Raw genomic sequence first — 18,206 nt, forward strand, 5'->3', positions numbered from 1 at the left:
TGCACCTGCACCTTCAGCCAACTGGACTTGGCCCAGGGGTCAGAGCTGGGAACTCTGGAGCTGGAACCAGTGCTCGTGTGGACACATCTGAAGGCACTGACAGCTCCTGCCCACTGGGCAGGATGCAAAGAGGCACTGTCGTACTTATTCCTACTTCCTCATCACTGTACTGTAACATCTCCTCTTAAAAGTTATCCATTGCAATTGTGGGAGCAAAATTAAGTCTCATCGGCTCAACAGCACTAGCTGTGGTTTAACATTCATGTCAGTTCTCACATAACAGACTTCAGTATGTTTTTACCTGCTACTCTTCCATCGGTGACACTGGCAAACTTTTATATTTGAATATAGATTTGCCCTTCCTTTTTTTTCCCACATAGCACAGGTATAGATCTTGTTCATCTGATTTTACCAAGTATGATCTGTGCTCAATTTACCTTTGCAAAATTAGCTCATGTCCCCTCTTCACCACATGTGCTCTCCAAAGGGGCTGGCAATGAGCATCTTCCATTAGTATTTGTACTGGGTTCCTACAACTGAGTGTGGAAGTACTGCTTCAAGCATTCCTTGCTTTTTTTTTGCTTTTTTTTTTTTTTTTAATCAGGAACATTTATTAATAATGGCATATTGCTACTTGGTGGGACAAATGAATTCTGGCCCTGGTGAAAATGGCAAAAACTGGCTGCAGTTTGGATGAAATGGTGTAGTCTGAGTTATGCATCTGCTGAAACACTGCCGTGGATCCCTGATGGAGTTGTTGCAGCCATGGCTGAGACCAGGAGCACACTTGGCTCTAGGCTGTTTCCTGTCCCCTGTGCTGTCCTCCGGAGACCTGTGCCTTCTGCTTGGCTGGCATCTCCACACACACACCCACCCACAGGTCTGAGATACCATTACACCTCAACCGATGTTCAGCAATTCTTGCTTTTGAAAATGGTTTTTATTATAATCCCTTATTGGGAGAATCGGCTATCAGGAATTCTATTGAAAATTCTTTCTGTATGTTGCTCCATTTTATGTTCATGTTTTCCCATGTTTTATTCACCCCTCTCCTTGGAGAGGGCCTGGGTTTCACAGGCACTAGCTCAGCCATTGGTCAGTCATCATTTTACTTCTATGTGGTTGTGACATTTTCATGCTGTAGTACTTCCCCTGCCAAAGAAATTGGCAAAATTCATCTCCATTGTAGCCCAGTGATTGCCTGGGTTTTGTACAAGTAACTTCTTGTGGTCTGCAGCCACTTCCTATTCTCATTTCCTGCTCTTGAACACTGCCAAACTTTTCACCTGGATGCCATATGGCTCAGGATGCCTTTCCAGCTGTGTGTAATTTGACACAGCTTCCTCCAGCATACTCTGAGTTAGATGTAATCACTCTGGGCTGAAATTTGTAGGGTTTGTGTGCCAAAAACACACACCACTGAATGTTTCCTCCCTCCTCTTTCTCTGACTCTATTTTATTTTTTCTCATGTGGGAACATGTCAAGATGTATCAGGATGGTATGTTTTGATCAGCTCATCTGTGATACCTCTGATGCCTTCACCCAGGTAAGATTACAGCGCCTACAGTGAAACTTTATGCAATAGTTGTCTTGGGAACTGCACAAAATCTAAGAAGAAATTGTCCAGGATAGTACAGAGTATCTCTGGGCATGAACACACTCTGCACTGCATTTGTATGGAGTGCAGAATGCCACAGCTCTTTGAGAGACTTTGAGGACTCATCCAGCTCAGTCTCACTGGAAATGTCCACCTCCTCTTGCAGGTTGGTTGACCTGGTCCTTCACCCATGTTTATCTGTAGATGCAACACACTACTGGCACCTGGGGAATAGCACTATGGGACCATGAAGTCGATCCTTCCCTGGACCAGTAGGATTTGACAGTATTTATTTTTACTATCGAATAGTGAGAATAATTTTGTCTGTTTGGCACTTTGGTGGAACCTAAGCAGCATGTATGGGAGGAACCAACCTGAACCGAGGGTTGGGGTTCTGGTCCCTGCATGCCCCTTCTACAGCCATGGGCTTAATCTCCCCTCCAGCTGCAGGCAGAGGCAGCCTGACTGACCATAACCAGCAAAACATCCCTTGCGTGTTCCTAGGTAAAAGAGGTGCAATGAAGTACGGTCAGCTTGTTTTACATTAGGTTTACAGTTTTAATCTCTTTGGTGCTTTACTTCATGAGTTACTTTTTTAGGGGAGTGAAGTTGTCCTTATGCAGTTAGAAATTTCAGATATTTTTCCTTGGCATTCAGCTTAAAATTTCTAGTGTCATGATGGTATGAACAATAGTATAATTGAAGGCTGACTTTATTTAGCTCTTTTTAATGTCTTTTTCCTTAAAGCTGAGAAAATCCCGTAGCCTAGTGTCTTCCCTGACGTCAGCTGTATCACCTGGGTGTCAGTACCTTGTTTGCCTGCCACCATCCTGCCTTGGAAACTGTCCGTCGCACCTGAAACCCCTTGACAGTAAGCGTGAACAGCTGAGCTCGTTTGCCTGTGTAATTTGGGAGAGACTCGTTAGCTGACCAATAGCGCGCTTTACCAGTTGCAATGCAAAAGGTAATAATTTTTGCATTAACCACACCTGAAGGCCTTTGTGGGAGATTTGGGTTTTTTTCGCGTCGGTGTGGCGTCTACCGATGTCTCAGTCCTCAGTGTTTTCCCTTCTCACCTCTACCACAGGGCGTGTCGCCCCCTGGGCACTCTTTGCTACCGCCCTTTGTGCCACAGGATCCCAGATCTGCCTCTATATCTTGTTTTCCCTCAGGTTGGTGTGAAGCTGTTTTGGGTTTACCGCTTTCTCTGCGGGGTGACTCCACTCCCTGTTCCCTCCACTCTGTGCCCCTGGACACGTCCCCAGACGGGACACCCGGTGACACTGTGACACCGCCTTCTTGCGCGGTCTTGGTGTCATCAGCCACGACATACCGGTGGTGCTGGGGGCAGCCCCGCACCGACCGGCTGCTCAGCTCTGCAGGAGCCGCGGGGCCGCTCCCCCCCCCCGGGGTGGTCGGGTACCGATCACTGCGCTGCCCCGCCGCTCGGCACGGGCCATCCCGGGACCCCTCCTCCGCCGGCTGAGACTCCGCCTGGGTCTTTTTCGGGTGCGGAGACCCCCGCACCCCGGTGTAAGATCCTTCGGAGCTTGCTGAGCCGCCGCCCGGGGCGGGCAGCCGGGGGTTTCCCCCTGGGGGGGGGGGGGGGGGAAAGCACTCCCCCTGCGCCCCAGCTGGGAGGTGCCCCCCCCCCCCTCCTCCCAGGGTGGCGTTGCCCTTTTAAGAGCGGCCCGGTGCGGCTGTGACGTTGCGGGCGCAGAGCCCTGGCCCGTCCCGCCCGTCGCCGCCAGAGCCGGGAGCGGCGGCAGCAGCGGCAGCAGCAGCGTAGAGCGCCCGGCCCCGCACCGCCCGGCCGCGCAGCCCCGCCCCGCCGACCTGCCATGCGCTGCGGCCCGGCGCCAGCCTCCGCCGGCGGGAGCCGTCCCGGCAGCAGCGTGACCACGACGAGGGTGGCGGCAGCGGCGGGCGAGCGCTGAGAGCCGCGGCCCCGCAGCAGCTGCAGGGCGGCCGGCCCGCCGCGGCGCGGATGTCTGCGGGCTGCCCGCGCCGGCAGGACTCGCCGCCGGCCGCCCGCCCGCGCTGACCGGGCGGGCCAGGCGCCCCGCTCCCCGCAGCGCCCCGCGCCCGCCCCCGGGCTCCCCGCAGCGCCGCCGGCCGCGCTCCGCGCTTCCGCCCGCCTGCCGCCATGGCGGTGAAGGGGGCCGCGGCTGGCGCCGGGGTGCTCCTGGTGACGGCCAACGTCGGCTCTCTCTTTGACGACGTAAGTACCGCGGCCGGACACCGGGGGGGTCTGCGTGGGCAGCGCTCTATTCCTCGTCCCGGGCTGCCGCCCCGGCCGGCCTGGGATGCCGGTGGCTGTGGGACGCGGGGCTCCGGGAAATGTCCGGTGGTGACCGTCCTGAAGGGTCGGGCCCTTCTGCTGGGGGGCTAGGGGGAGGTTGTTGGAATGTTTGGAGTGTCAGGAGCGAGAACTTGGGGTGCCCCGCCCGGCTACCCCTCTGTGTCCCCTCGCAGGGCCCGAGCTCCCCGCCTGCCCTCCCGAGACCCTTCGCACGTTGTGATATGGAAACGCGGTTCTGTTTGTGCCCGGTGTAGTGCAGCCACACACACACCAGGAACATTTCTTGTCCCTGCAAATAACGCGAGTGCAACAGTTGGTCCTGCTGGTAAGCAGGAGAAGGCGGCTTGCTCGTAAATTTGCGTGAATTAAGGTAGATGTTACCCGGTATCTGGAGTCGCAGCCAGGCTTCCGAACCTCCTGGGCTGTGTCCTGGGGGAATCCTGGAGCTGGTGAAGTTGGAGGCAAAGCAGTTCTGGGACTGAGCAGTGCCGGCCCGTCACGTACCGCTCAGGGAGTGCTTCTGGGGGTTTGCAGCTCTGGAGGCAGCCTTGTCTGGTGGGGACTTGGGTCCAGAGTTGTGCTGCGTGTGTCAGCCCGGGCCGCGCTTCCTGCGCTGGCCCTGTGCACAAATCGCTGGGTGCGGTACAGGCAGCAACTGCGTGGCTCTCCTGGGCTTCCCCCGATCTTCAGAGTTCGCTTTGTTTTTTCGTCATCTTGAAGGCTGATGTGAAATTCACGCTTTGATTAAGACACGTGTAGTTGAAGGATGCAGTTCATGTGTTCACTAAGGTTATCAAACGTTGACAAATTGTCTCTGCAGTTATTTTTATGCTTAAATGTGTCAGTTCATAGTAAATGAACACTGAAAATACTCCATAATAATTTTGATTATTATGGCTCTAGGCTTGTGCAGTATCCATGAGCCAGGATGCATGGTGGTCAGTCGGATTTCTGCCGACAGTCACTGCTGTGTGTCCCCATTGCTGGAGGTGGTCTTTCTGTTTGACCTGAGCTGCTCTCTGACGTGAGATTGTTTTTACCTCTGTCAGATTTTGTGGTCCAGAGTGCTCTCCTGCCTTCTCTTGCAGTGGAGAGTGGTGCTAGCATTGGCTTTGGAGCACTTTCATGTAAGAAATTCTGTGCTGTCAGACTGCATGCTTTCCTGGGTGTTCTGGTTGTTGCTGGAGGCTCGTTCCTGGAGAACATGAAGGGTGTTGTTTATCATTCAGCATAACTGAAGAGGGGAACACTTCTGCTCTAGCAAGTGACTTCCGATGAAAAATTAGTTTTCTACAGCAACAAACCTGAGGTTATTTGGATATGTTCCACTGCAGGGTGGGAAATGGAAAGACTGGTTTGAGCTTTCGTGATTACACTTCTGGTTTGTTGCTGTTGGAGTTGGGGCTGGTGGCTGCCCTGTCAGGTTTCTGGAGTAACATCAGTACAGCACAGATGGCTTTAGCTTCGTCTGGGGACTTGGCTTTTGAGCTACACCTTGGAGCTGTCAGTGGCAGCTTCTGAGCTTGCCCAGCAAGCAGATGAGGAAGAAATTTCTCTGCTATGACCTGAAGTGATTTCTGTTATAAACAAAGACTCATGCAGTGATAGACTTCACCTGAGTTGGGCTGGAAAACCATTTCAAGTTCCTTTAATCCATTTTTCCCATTTCTGATTTCACATTTTATTTAGTGATATGTATTGTAATTAAACACTGCATTTTTAGTCAGGTTTTGTGGGACCTCCGTGTAATGCTGTGTGCTTTCACAGCACAGAAACCCGGGTCAGGTGGATGGTCATGTCTCAGTACCCCACCAGAAGCCTCTGGGTAGCATTCCTGCCCTGTGCCTGCCCCCAGCGTGGCTGCTCCAGGGCTGGTGTCCTGGGTGAAGTGGTCTGGGTCAGTGGTCTTGGGGATGCTGCTGGGTTCTTACCCCACCCTGGGTGGATTTATGCTCCCCTTCATGTGCCACCAGCACCTCAGTGGTGGCTCTGTGGTGAAGTGCTCTCTGATGTCTTTCAGATGTATTAACTGTGCAGGAGCAGCACACTTTGCCCTTTGGGTGTGCTTGATAGGAGTGCTCCTTGCTTGTCTGGCATATGCTGTACCTGTAAATTCTCTTTAGTTGTAACCAGTGTTTTATAAAAGAAAAATTTTAAATATCCTTGATAGACAGTTTTATCTGAGGCAGATAGTATCTTAGATCTCAGGTATCACTGACCTGACTACACTATTGCAAGGAGAAAATTGGTATTTTTTGCTCTTGGGTTGCCAGAAGCAAGTTTTAACATACTGGTTTGTTCCTGCCAGCTATCTGCATCCACTAATAACCTGTTGCAGTACTCATGAATAAACATGCTAGCAGTGAAGGACTGTGCCTGGTTTATTTCATTACTTGAGTAGTTTTGCTGCTTCATTAGAAATGTTAATGTGGCTACAAATATTCTTCAAAGTTAGATGAGCATGTGCAGTTCATGAATATGAATGTGTATGATTTTTTGTACATTTGTGTTTACTTAAGCATTTAATGCTTGTTTTGCTGTATAAACATTTCCTGGGTTTTATCACAATATATTCTTGTGAACAGCAAGAGATGGAGTTCAGATTGCCTGTGGGCCTCTCTTTTTCCCTCCTCTGATGCACCCGTCTGTGGCAGTGCGGGAGTGGTGAAGAAAACGCGTGCAACCAATATGGTTGATAAACGAACTTCAGGTTTATTGCGCAGTAACTCGCTTATATAGTGCTTCTGTGACCACGCCCCTGCCACCATATAACAACATAACTTTTTATTGGACACCCGGTGTGTTTACCTGTAGCACATCGAATCCCTGGTGCAGGTAGCACCGGACTATGGGCCGATCTAATTGGCCCCCTAAACATGGGGTTGGGCACAGTAAAGGGGTCACACCCCCTATCTCTTCGGGAACATTCAGGAATACTCTCCAGCATTCTCCAACCTTCTCTAACATTTTACAACATGGCAGGGGGGTTGGACTACGTGTTCTTTGAAGGTTCCTTCCAGCCCAAACCATTCTGTGGTAGGAGTCTCCTACTTGATGCAGAGACTTTTTCACAACTGTTTCCTCACTCTCTTTGCTTCCTCTGCCTGCACTCACAAAATTCCTTATTTACCTTTCCATGAGCCTGCTGCTGTAGTGGTCACAAAATCAATCTGCCTGGCACTTGACTGCCGAGGATTTTAATTGCTTTAACATGCTGCCTTTTTTTTCCTGTCTCCTGTATCCTTTTCATTCTTTTCAGCTGCTTTTAAACAGCTTAATGCTGTCTTCTGTTCAGGGGGTCCCCAGACCTTCTGGCCAGCCTCCATTCTCCTGCCTGGGAGACAGCTCCCAGGGACTGTGGGACCATGTGTGGTGGAGAAACTTCATCACCCTGTGTTTCACCCTCGGGACCATGAGAGCTGTGGTTCTTGCTGCTGGATGGAGGCAGATGGAGATCTGTGCAATTCAGTTTTTGTTGTTGGCTCAGAGGTTTGATTTGTTTGTTACTGTTATATATTTATCTGGATGCACTCACAAAATATTGATAAACCTCCTTAGTGCTTACACTTGGAAGTGGTACCTTTCTGGTTATCCTCTTGCTGTGTTTCAGTGTTAGGTGACTTTAGCAATCCATGCTGTTTAAACCTCTGGGCTTAGATCTTTAGGGTAAGGATTTCCAATATACCCAGCAGACTTAGCCCTGCGTGGTCTCACATTTCTGCTTGGGTGGGAAAATTGTTTGCTCCAGTTGCCTTTGAAATTGAAATATGTGAGCCTAAGTCAGGCAGATGCTTCTGAAAACATTTCCTTCTCCTTTCATGCTGCTGAATGTATGTAGCTCTTCTCCAGTGGGAGGTAGGCACAGTTCTTAAATTCTCAGGACAAACTTAGGCCAGAATAGAAGCATAATGATGGCAAGAAAGGTAAAAGCTAAATGGAATGCATAATTTTAATAGTTTAAAAGAAGAAGGGGGAGAAGGTAGTCCAGGGAATTGCAGTGTGGTGCTAGGGTACTGGTACTCAAGATCTTTTAAAGACAAACAGCATTACAGTCCTACCTGTGTTTCCTTTGACTGTATAAAGTACTGGCCTTCACATTCCCCAGTGGCCTTCACCTACTCAATATTTGGGTGAAAGTCTCCTTTTCTCTTACAGTGTACAAAGAGGGCAGGGGTGGAGTTTCTTGTAACAAGTCCTCTTTGTGGTAGTGGGTGTATTATAAGTGTGCTTACCACTTTAATTCCAAGGATGGACTTGGAATATCCTTTGCTTCTCTTAAGTGTTGAAGTCAAGTGTTCAAGTACAAATAATTCCATAGGAATTTTTAAAATCAGCCTGTTTTTTAATGATCACAGTGTAGATGTCTCCTTCCCTGAATAGTAATTTGAATTTTGTTGAGAATTTAAAACATGTTAGGGTGGAAAATGTAATTACGTTTTGATTTCGGAGTAAGTATTAAGACTAGAATGTTTCAAGTAAGGGCCCTCTCTTTTCTACAAGTCATAACTACTAGATTGAGTGGAAGATAATGTTGGGATTCACTGTCATTTTTAAACAAGTTTTACTTCACTGCTGAGAAACACTTCATCCCTACTGTCAGGCTGTGTTGGTGTTGTCTGGAGTGGAAGAAAGCTGAACAGCAGGGTTCAGATAAAGGAGAGTGTCTTTGTGAGGTCTTTAAATGCCTGTGGAGTATTTCTGCAGATGCAGTGGGGCTGGCTGGCTGCAGCACCTTGCTGCTGGCCGTGGAAGGAGCCCTCGTGGGTCACCCTAGTGGGCCAGTGGTGGGCTGCACCCTTCTGGGCAGCTTCCTGCGTCCCACCCAGGACCTGCTCTGCCTTGATCCTGAGGGCACTGCCCCAGCCCCCTTGTTCATAACCTTGCTTTCTCTGAAGTTGTAAAGTTGTGGGCTCATCACTGGGGACACACAATCTAGGAACACGTGATCTTGAGCCATAAAGTAGGCCAAAGAAAAAGCATTTTTCAGTGTTTTCTATTATGAGAACCCTAAAAATAAATAATTTCCAATCGATTTTTGCACTCCTTACTTTCTGTTTCATGGTTATTTACATGTCTTCATTCTCATTTAATTGTTTGTTGTGCGAGTGCCGCTGTTACTTTCTTAAATACTCTTGTCTTCCTTTGTTTGTCTTTCTAAGGCAGAATCACAAATAAACTTTTTTGCTCTAGTTGCTGCTGTACTCATTTTGTGCTTTAGGAGACTCTTTGACTAGTCTAAACTCCTTTCCAGGAGGTGAAATTCTGAGGTAGATCAGAATTTGATAATACCTAAATATGTGAAAATGACAATGGAGAAGGAAAATCTGTTTTGTTACCCTTCACAGTGCTTTTGCATTTGAAAAAAGTATTTTTACTAATCGAAGAATCTGTCTCATCTTGGGAATGAAGTTGTTGTCACATTACCAGCAGGATACAGCTGTTGGCCCAGATGTGCAGCTGAAGAAAGCTGAGTGGTGGCCCAGCTGGCTGCTGATTAGCCCTCGCTTTGTGTGTAGTTCTTGATCTGCTGCTGTGAAGAGGTGATTTGGTTTGAAACTCCTTCACTGTCTCTTTTCCTTTTCTGTGACTGGGGATGCACCTTTTACAAGGTCTATCTTAAATCCTTCACAGCGTGGTTGGAAAAGATCTAAAGTGCTGGTGCTGATGTACAGCATCCTAAAGAATTCAGCTCTAGGGCTGAGCTAGGGCTGACAAGAGCAGTCCAGCAGTGCTGTTGGTGGGTTGTGGATCAGCAGTGCAGCCACCCCGTGCTGTGGTCCCGGGTCACTTCCTTGCTGGTTTGTGGGTGACTGTGCCACCCTCCCTTGCCCCCTGCCCCTCACCATCTACCCCATGGGGTGCAGAAAACAGGCACAGCTGAGAGCAAGCTGCAGAGCAGGTTCCCCTTGTAAGTAAGGATCGAGACCTGCAACTGAAGCAGTGACGCATTGTGAACCCACATACATCTAACATTTAAAAGCTCTTTTCTGCTTTGCTGAGGAAGACTGGAGCAGGAATAGTACAGGCAACACAAGGTGTTTTGGTTTTTTTTCTTGCCAGGGTGAAGTTGTACACTTAAAATCACTTTTTTATCTAAAAATAATAAATTTTCTTTTTAGTAGATATCTTTACATTTCTCGGGGCAAAACAGTTTAAATTAGATGCTTGTAAAGTGTCTAGCCTCCCTTTAGCAGGAAACTCTGAAGATTATCTTGTAGACTGTCTTCTCTCTCCTTTTGATTGTTATCATAAACACGAAAGCATGTGTTTATATGAGAAAGTAATAGTGACATTATATAATTACAGTTTTCTGTTAATGTGGATTTATATCAGGTGGAGTAGAGTTAGTATTTTGCAACTTGCTGGATTTTCACAATTTGTCAGTGTATCAGTGTGATTGTTTAAGATGATTTAATTCCCAAAATACTTGAATATGAAATTGTGCAGAGGGAGTAGGATGCTTTGGGAAGAGTGCTTTACATGTGAACCTACTAGTTGGTATGGACAGACAAATTTTAAAAGCTTTGTTTCTGTTTCAGAGTTCTCATTAGAAATTTTCTTACCGCAGGATTTTACATCAAAGGGAGATGCACTTAGAATACCAGGAAAGCCCTCATGGTTTCATGATTTTTCTAAAAGGCTGAACTGTTGTTTACTTTTTCCCTTTCCTGTTATTTATTTCATTGTACTGTTTATATCTTCCAGCCATGCAAATGTATTTCCTCTTTTTATCACAAATGCTTTCTTTCCCATTCCGTTCCTTACGCATTCTTGCCTCCTCCTGGAAGCTCTTCCCTTATTCTTCACTTATCGTTTAAAGTGAGGGCATCATATGCTTTTAGTATGTGGACATTACCAAAAAAGGTCAACATTAGCCTGATCTAATACTTCATATTTTCTAACCCTTTTCAAGTTGTAAGCACTTGTCTCCATGAGACATCAGCTGTCCTCCAAGGAGCCTGTTTGTAAAGAGTTTAAAACAGAATGTGGAGTTGCTTGCTGCGTGCTGTTCCTTGGCAGCTTCAGAGGTGCTAGCAGCACAGCATTCTGTCCCTGGGAGGAACCTGTGTTTGGTCCGCCTTCAGAGGCTACTCAAGTGTGTTCATTGGTGCTGATGCCATTCAGAAGCCATGCACTTCTCTTTTCAGGGACGTAGGAGTGAGATGTCCTGAACTGGCACTGAAGCAAGGTTGTCTGGGTGTGTTTCTTTGCACCACAGGCAGAGCAGCAACTGTCCATGATGCTGTCCCCCAGAACATCCTGTAGAAAAATTACTGCTTTGGGGTTAAAGGTGTTTTTCAGTCATTATCAGGAGTGGTTTGGTGGTGGAGCTCTGGTCTAGGCTGTGGAAGCCAGGTTTCAGTTTGTGTTCAGCCACAAGCACCCTGTGAGCTCTGGGCAAGTGGCACCCATCCCACAGGGGATGCATCAAGCATCCATGCATCAAGCTGCCACCAGAGGTGTTCCTGTGCTTGTGGCAGGCTGCAGGCACAGGTGGAATGTCACTGGCAGTGATGGCTCTATTCTGCTTTTAGGAGGATGTTCTGAAGGTTAAGCAGTTGACGCTGGTGAGATGGGCAGCTGTGGTGGCACAGTGATGGGTGAGTGGAGCAGGCTGTTCCAGTTGTCCCTCTTGGAAGGCCACATAACTGAGCCCAGGGGTGATAGGGCAGTGTGTCTCCTGGGGGAGACCCAGGGTGGTGGCTCATTCTTTCCCTTTAGTTGGAGAAAGGCAGAGAAGCACCGCACACTGCACACAGCGTGCACGGGCACGTACCACATGTCATTACTGGAGAAGTTCCTGGCCAAAGAAAGGCTTCGTTCATGAGCTGTGTGAGCCTCCTGCTTCCTAAGAGGTTCCTTTGGCTTATGCAAGCGCCAGAGGACAAAACTAGCTCTTCATAGAATTTTGATGCCTGTCTACTTACAGGAGAAAGGAAAAGCGGGGGAAGATGCTCTATCTCAGTCTGTGTTTTGGTGAGGCTTGCGGAGACTGTTTACAGGATGCTAAGTAACACTGCCTGTCTCAAAAGTTCAGATCTCTCAAAAGGCTTCACTGGCAGAGCTCAGGAGGAGCGGCTGATCACAGGCCTTGGGCACCACGGGAACATGCTGTATCCAAAACTCATTTGTTGTACTGTTCAACGAGGTAGAGCTGCCTCTACTTGTTCTCTCTTCATTATCCAGTTCCCATTGCATTCTTGAAAAGAGATTCATTTATTTTTTTTTTATTGCCCTTGAATGTATCAGCAAGCCACGGCAGATTAATGGATGGGTTTTTTGGGCTGGCTGCACATCATGCTGCTAGCAGTGAGCAGCAGACAGGCTTTGTGAGCAGGATGTAATTCTGAATTCTTTCCTTAAATCCTTTTAAGCAATATCTGAAGTTTTTTTCTTTTCTGCTGTGGCAGACTCTAATTTTAGAGGCTTTACCAATTCCAGTGGGAAAAGCAAGACTGGTTTCCCAAAGAGACTTTTCAGAAATGTATGCTGAACTCAGTGTTTATTTACATGTCAACCAAACATGAAAAGAAATTGTTCAGAAATTACTTGAGGGAAATCTGTATTTGTTAAGGACTATCACGTAGTGCTAGCTATGTTTTAATTACTTCAGAGTTCTTGTTTACTTATGGACAGAATTAGAGCTTTTTGTAAAACTAATTGGGCAGTGAAGACCTTTATACCTTATGTTGGTTGGATCCGTTATTGCAGCAGATTTGCACTAAAGAGATTCCTTTTGACAAAAGCATTGGCTGTTTGTGTCCCTGACCTCACAATTCAAGATGTTTTTTTAAAAACAGCTGTTCGAAGTGGAAGTACTGGTCTAGAATTCCTACCACACTTCTTTTTTTTTTTTTTTTTTTTGAAGAAGAAATGGGATAATGTTTTTTGGTTTTTTTTTTAATTTAAAATTCAAATGTTGTCAGGCACATGAAGGAGTCAAGAGCTGGGTGGAATGATAGGACCAACCCACTCACTTCAGAGAACTGGATGTGACCCAAAAATACTGTGCTAAAGCAAGTTTGTTTTCATGAGCTGGCAATGTTCGTGAAACATGTTCTGGGCTGGAAGGACAGACCTTATCCAGGCTTGGCTGCTTGCAAGACCGTGAAGCTAGTTCTCATTTTTCTTGTAGGACAGCAGTTTTTAGCAAAGAGAAAGTACAAAGCCTTTTCCCTTCAGTTGAACTTACTAAATATTAAAGTATTTGTGATCTATGACCACTGTGCACCTTTCGCTTATCTCAACAAAGATCTTTAATATAATTTAGGAAAAGGTGGGGAAGGATCTTGTTCTTACAGGCTATCGGTGCTGTTACAGTCTTATTGAAGTGTGTGTGGAATGTTCATGGTTTGCCAGAATCAGGGGAGATAGGGCTGTGTAAGCTGGGTGAAGGGATATCTCCTTGACTGAGTAGATAGATGGATGCTGAGTGAGTCTTTAAGATCTTACTGCTGATCACCGAGCCAAGTCAACCACAGGCAACTTTGCCTTTAAAAGAGTATTCTATCAAGTAGGCTATGAGAAGTCATGAAAAAACAGCTAAAAAGGCTTTACATCTTGTATCTCATGATGATTGGTAGAGCTACTGAAATACCGGTTGATTAAATACTATAGACATTTCTTTCAGTTCAGCAAATTCTGAATTGTGGCATTTTTTGGTTACTGTTCCTGTTGGTGTGAGTGGCATCAGGACTAACAGTGGACATGTGCTGTTGTGGTCTGAAAAGGATGTGCAGAAATACTTCTAAATCCAGTGCTGCTCCCTTCATTTACACCCAGTTTTTGTCTTTTATTGCCTTTTGCTAAGGCATTGCACTGACAGCTTTGCATTAGTGCCCTGGCTGCACCAAGGGATCAGGTGCTAGAAGTCCGTGTTTCCTGTGGTGTCTTGGCCAGGTATATCAGTGCAACATGGTGGTGGGGATTTATCTTCAGAGTTTAAAAATGTGGTTTAGTTGTTTGTGTGTGTGGTTTTGGTTTGGTTTTATGGTTGGGATTTAGGGATGGTGGTGGTGTTTCTGTTGTTGGATTGTGGATTCTTTAATATTATGCAAGGAACTGACTCCTAACAGTGAACTTGGAGAAAATGTGATGTGAATAGTACTGGTGGTGAGAAATACCGCCACAGTGAACTTAATTTCATGTGTGTTACTAAGGAGATGGTAAAGCTCTCCATTCCTTGTTATTTTTAAGGGTAGCCTAGACTTCCATGGTAGTGTGTTTTCTTGGACCAGTGATTTCCTTTCTTGCCCGGTTTGTACCTTTCCTCCTTTTTTTATTGCCAGTGGTCCAAGGATGGTTAAAATGGAAAACTCTCATGTCTGAAACTACACGGCATAAATACTTCAAAAGCATGCGTAAGGTCTGCTAGATTTTTAGATGCCTAAAATGCAAGAAGTGACTGAACTAAGTATGGTATCTGTGATTTTAGCTCATGGACCTGGAGAGTCGTGACAAGTACAATTTCCAGTCCAAAGGCATTGTAAATGATAGTGTCTACTGAGAAGACAGTCTCAGTATGGGAAAACAGTGTTTGTAAAACCTTCCTAAAATTCAGTGTCTGGTATAGAACCTGGAGGACAGCAAGAGTTTGTGGAAAAATGCAAACCAATCACCAACAGATGCTGCATTAATAAAGCTCATTTAAATATCCTGTACACCAGACAAGTCAATAATTGCTGTGTGCTCAGTTAGCAGAGATGGAGGTATCTAGTGCTTGGAGTATACCTTTTGTTTTTACACTATGGTGTGGCTTTTTTTTTTTTTTTTTTTTTTTTCCCCCTCTCCTAATAATATGGTGAGTTTTCCTTAAATAATGTAACTGAGAATATTGAATAGCTGCATATCAGTGAAGTGTCTGAAATCGATTGATTCCTTCTGTTTGGTACCTTCTGTGGAGCTAACCTTTCCCATCCTCTGCCCCTAATTCCCATCACAGGGAGATGATGTTCAGTGGTGAGCGTGGCTACCATACATCATATGGTAGAGTTTGGATCTGAAAGTTAAGGATTATGAGAACCAGTTCTTAAAAAGCCTTTATTCCTTGCTGGTCTGTGAAAATGGCCATTGTGGGTATTCTTGGTTTGTGGCACCAAATACTGTGCTACTTGTGAAGTTGTTCAGCAGCTCAGTAAGCATAGTGATAACGCGTGAAATGCACAGTTGTCTGGAATGGCCTCTATCTAAACTGCTCTGTCAGAGAGATTTGCTCATCTCTCTGATAAATCACTGAGCATGAAACCAAGGCAGGGGGCAAAAGATTGCCTACTTTAATGTAATAATGCTTCAGACTGTTGCTGACACTATCACTGCATCTTGTTTACTTACTTGAGCATTCACTGCAAACATTGGCAGCATCAGACTCAGGCTTTAAAAAAGGAGGAAATATGCTATCTCTGTTCTATCTTGTTTTCTTTAATTGGGTATTTTTTAAATAAGTCTGCCATCTTCATTTGGCGAGACATCCTTAAATCTAGCCATGAGAAGTACTGCTTGCTGCCTGGGAACTGCTTTTTCATTCTTCTTTGCTTTTCTTCCCTCCCCCCCGTTCCCAAGTTGCTATTGTTTTGTTTTGTTTTTTAAAGTCAGAGTAGATGCTCTCACAAATGATGGAAAATGATTTCATTTTTGACAGCCTTCATACTATGAACTTGCTGAAAGCTGCTGGGAGCAGCTGGTTTCCTGTGAGCTGGAGCAAGTGGCATGTCTGCAGGAGTGGTTGCATGTGCTCTCTCATGGGGTGCTGGAGATAACATGGAGATAGAAACAGATGAGTTTCTGGATTTGTACCAAAAAACTGCTAATTTTGCTAGTTCAGCAACAGCTAGGACTAGTCTCTGGACATAGGTTCTTTTTTCAACTTGTAAACCAGAATGGGTTGTTTTTTAAGATCTTATTTAAAAGCATGGTAGTTTTTAAGCTATTTTGCAAATAGCTAAGGAGTACAAATCCCTAATGTTGATCACTGTTAGTTGTCTTCTTCAGGATTGTTTCATTATTTGGTAATAATGCAATATGTTTTATACTAAGTCAGGCTTTCCTGTCACCAAAGATGAACTCTGTCACATTCTTTGATTTAGTAAGCAAGAAGCACTTAGTCTCTCAATTTGTGTATTTTCATTTTGTTTTCAACCTAGTCTTTGTTTCAACCATGTTTTTAACAAATGTCTTCTTTTTACTAAAAAAATCATAATTTTGTACATGGTTTTATGGAAAGGTTTGGAGAGAGGTGGGTTATGTGTTTCTCTTGCTCCTGGTTGTTCTCTTGAATCTGACCTGTGCAAGCAGGGGTGATGTTCAGAGCAGTTGAGGTTCCCTGGTATCCAAGTGTGTTTCCAGATGCTTGCTGGAGTGATTCTGGTAGCACTGTGGTTTGGTGTTGTGCTAGGCAGGAGCTTGGAATTCTAATCTGTTGTTAAAATAATTTCAAGTAGTTAATTTAAGTTTTAGCCTTAACATAGTTGCTTCCCTTTCTTGCATAATTTAGTGGTGTGTTGTTTTTCACTAAATACAATAGAAACTGTGACTGTGTACAAGGGAAGACTGGAATAGGAATATGGCATGATTATTATTTTTGTAACTTACTTGACTGATTAGCGTGAGGCCATTATGTCCAGCACTGGTTTGTCAAATAATTTTGATGAGAGATTTCATAAGCTAAGAACTTTATCTGAGTGAGAAACTTGAGTGAGTCCTCAAGCCTTTCAGTGCAAGTAAAACAGAATTTTCCACAAATACAAATGATGAACCCAAAACAGCTGTTTTCAGAGAGAATCATCTCAGAAGTAGGTTGGAGAATAAGAAAGTTATGTATTATTCATGAAGCAAATAGGAAGAGTTTGAATGAAGTTGTACATGAATTCTCTTACCCCTTATATAAGGGTAACCCACAAAGGTGATGTTTTCCTATATCTGCAAATATTTATTACATTCGATGGACTGATATTTAAACAAAGTAAAACTCATGATGCAATTTAGTGTAAATTTCCATATGGAAATTATGTCAAGCATAATCAAAGCAGACATGCCTATTATTAACAATTGTGCTTAGAAAAACCTTAAAACTTTTTAGAGGACCTTTATGTGTTAGGGATTAATATAGTTGGGGTTTTTGGAGTGGTTTTTTTTTTTCAGACTTACTGAAGTGAAGACTTTTTCTCAGTGTACTAATGACTTGAAAAAGTGGTTGTAAGGGACTTATCTTTGAAAACTCTGACATTCCTTTCCCACATTCCTTGTCAGCCTCTCCCGATGTATTGCATTCAGATACAATTTATGGTGTTACTACAAATAACATGGATTTCTGGTTGGTCTTCAGGCAGAGATGATGTGACTACACTCAACAGCTATCCACAAACATTAGTGGATATTTTAAATTTATTTCCTGAACCACCTTCTTGGATAGCTTTTTAAAAACTGGTACACTGGGTTTTACACTACTAGTGCAATACTTCTCTTGTATTTTGCTTGTCTTTCTCAGGTATTGTCCATGGATATATGTAGATTAAACACAATGTATCTTCAGGTCAAGGTTTTATTAATAACAAAAATATGGGAGCAATCTAACTTTTGACAGTTGTTACTCCACTTTTTTTTTTATGGAGGGTATAATTATATAATTTTGTTGGACAGGAAGCAGCCTAATTCAGCCAAATACTCTTTCTTCGTCCCACCAATCCAGAAGTATCTTGATGCCTGCTTCTTTTTCCCATATAGCCTTTCCACTTATTTTCCACTCTCTGTATCTTTACAAATACAGATTAAGGCGGTGTTCAGTGCTTTGTAAGTCAATTCATTCATTTTTTTTCTTGAAACTAGATACTGTCAAAACAGGAAAGTCAGAATGGGCCCAGTGGGATATCCAGGACTTCTCCATGTTGGTTGTTTTCCATGTTGGTAAATAACCAATGATTGCAGAAGAGACAGGATCAGAACCATTCCTGAGACTCAAAGGGACAGGTAGTCTGCTTCCTCATTACAGCACAGGGACATGAAGGAGGTGCTCCCAACTAGAAGGGAAGAGCATATTTGACTTATTGCACGAGACATTCCCAGTGCTCCTGATACACCTGTCTCTCAGGTATCTAGCCAATATGTTTTATACACAGGTTTTGGGGTTAAGATAATTTTCAGATAGCAGATAGACTTTGCAAAGCTCTTTAATGTTTTTCCCCTCTATCTGCAGCAAAGTGTGTGGATTGCTTTATGTGATCATCTTCTTTCTTATCTCACCTAATTAATTCCCAGCCATTGCAAGAGCCCTGGGCAGCGATGATACTTCCAGCTCTCCTAGCATCTGTTTT

General features: G+C 45.0%; 1 protein-coding gene across 3 annotated transcripts in view; it reads left to right on the top strand.

Moving 5' to 3' along the window:
- Nucleotides 1–3,605: 3,605 nt before the first annotated feature.
- INPP5A (inositol polyphosphate-5-phosphatase A) overlaps nucleotides 3,606–18,206 on the top strand; it is a 157,875-nt gene continuing 143,274 nt past the window's right edge. For 2 of the 3 annotated variants that reach the window (XM_071749725.1, XM_071749724.1), the window contains exon 1: nucleotides 3,991–4,204. In XM_071749725.1, the coding sequence (XP_071605826.1) occupies nucleotides 4,006–4,204 (199 nt within the window). In that variant the 5' untranslated portion in view covers nucleotides 3,991–4,005. Of the gene's footprint in view, nucleotides 3,820–3,990; nucleotides 4,205–18,206 lie in introns of those variants that run through there. The other variant, XM_071749726.1, reaches the window with a different exon arrangement.

The sequence above is a fragment of the Heliangelus exortis genome, chromosome 7, assembly GCF_036169615.1.
Source record: "Heliangelus exortis chromosome 7, bHelExo1.hap1, whole genome shotgun sequence".
Taxonomy (NCBI): Eukaryota; Metazoa; Chordata; class Aves; order Apodiformes; family Trochilidae; genus Heliangelus; species Heliangelus exortis.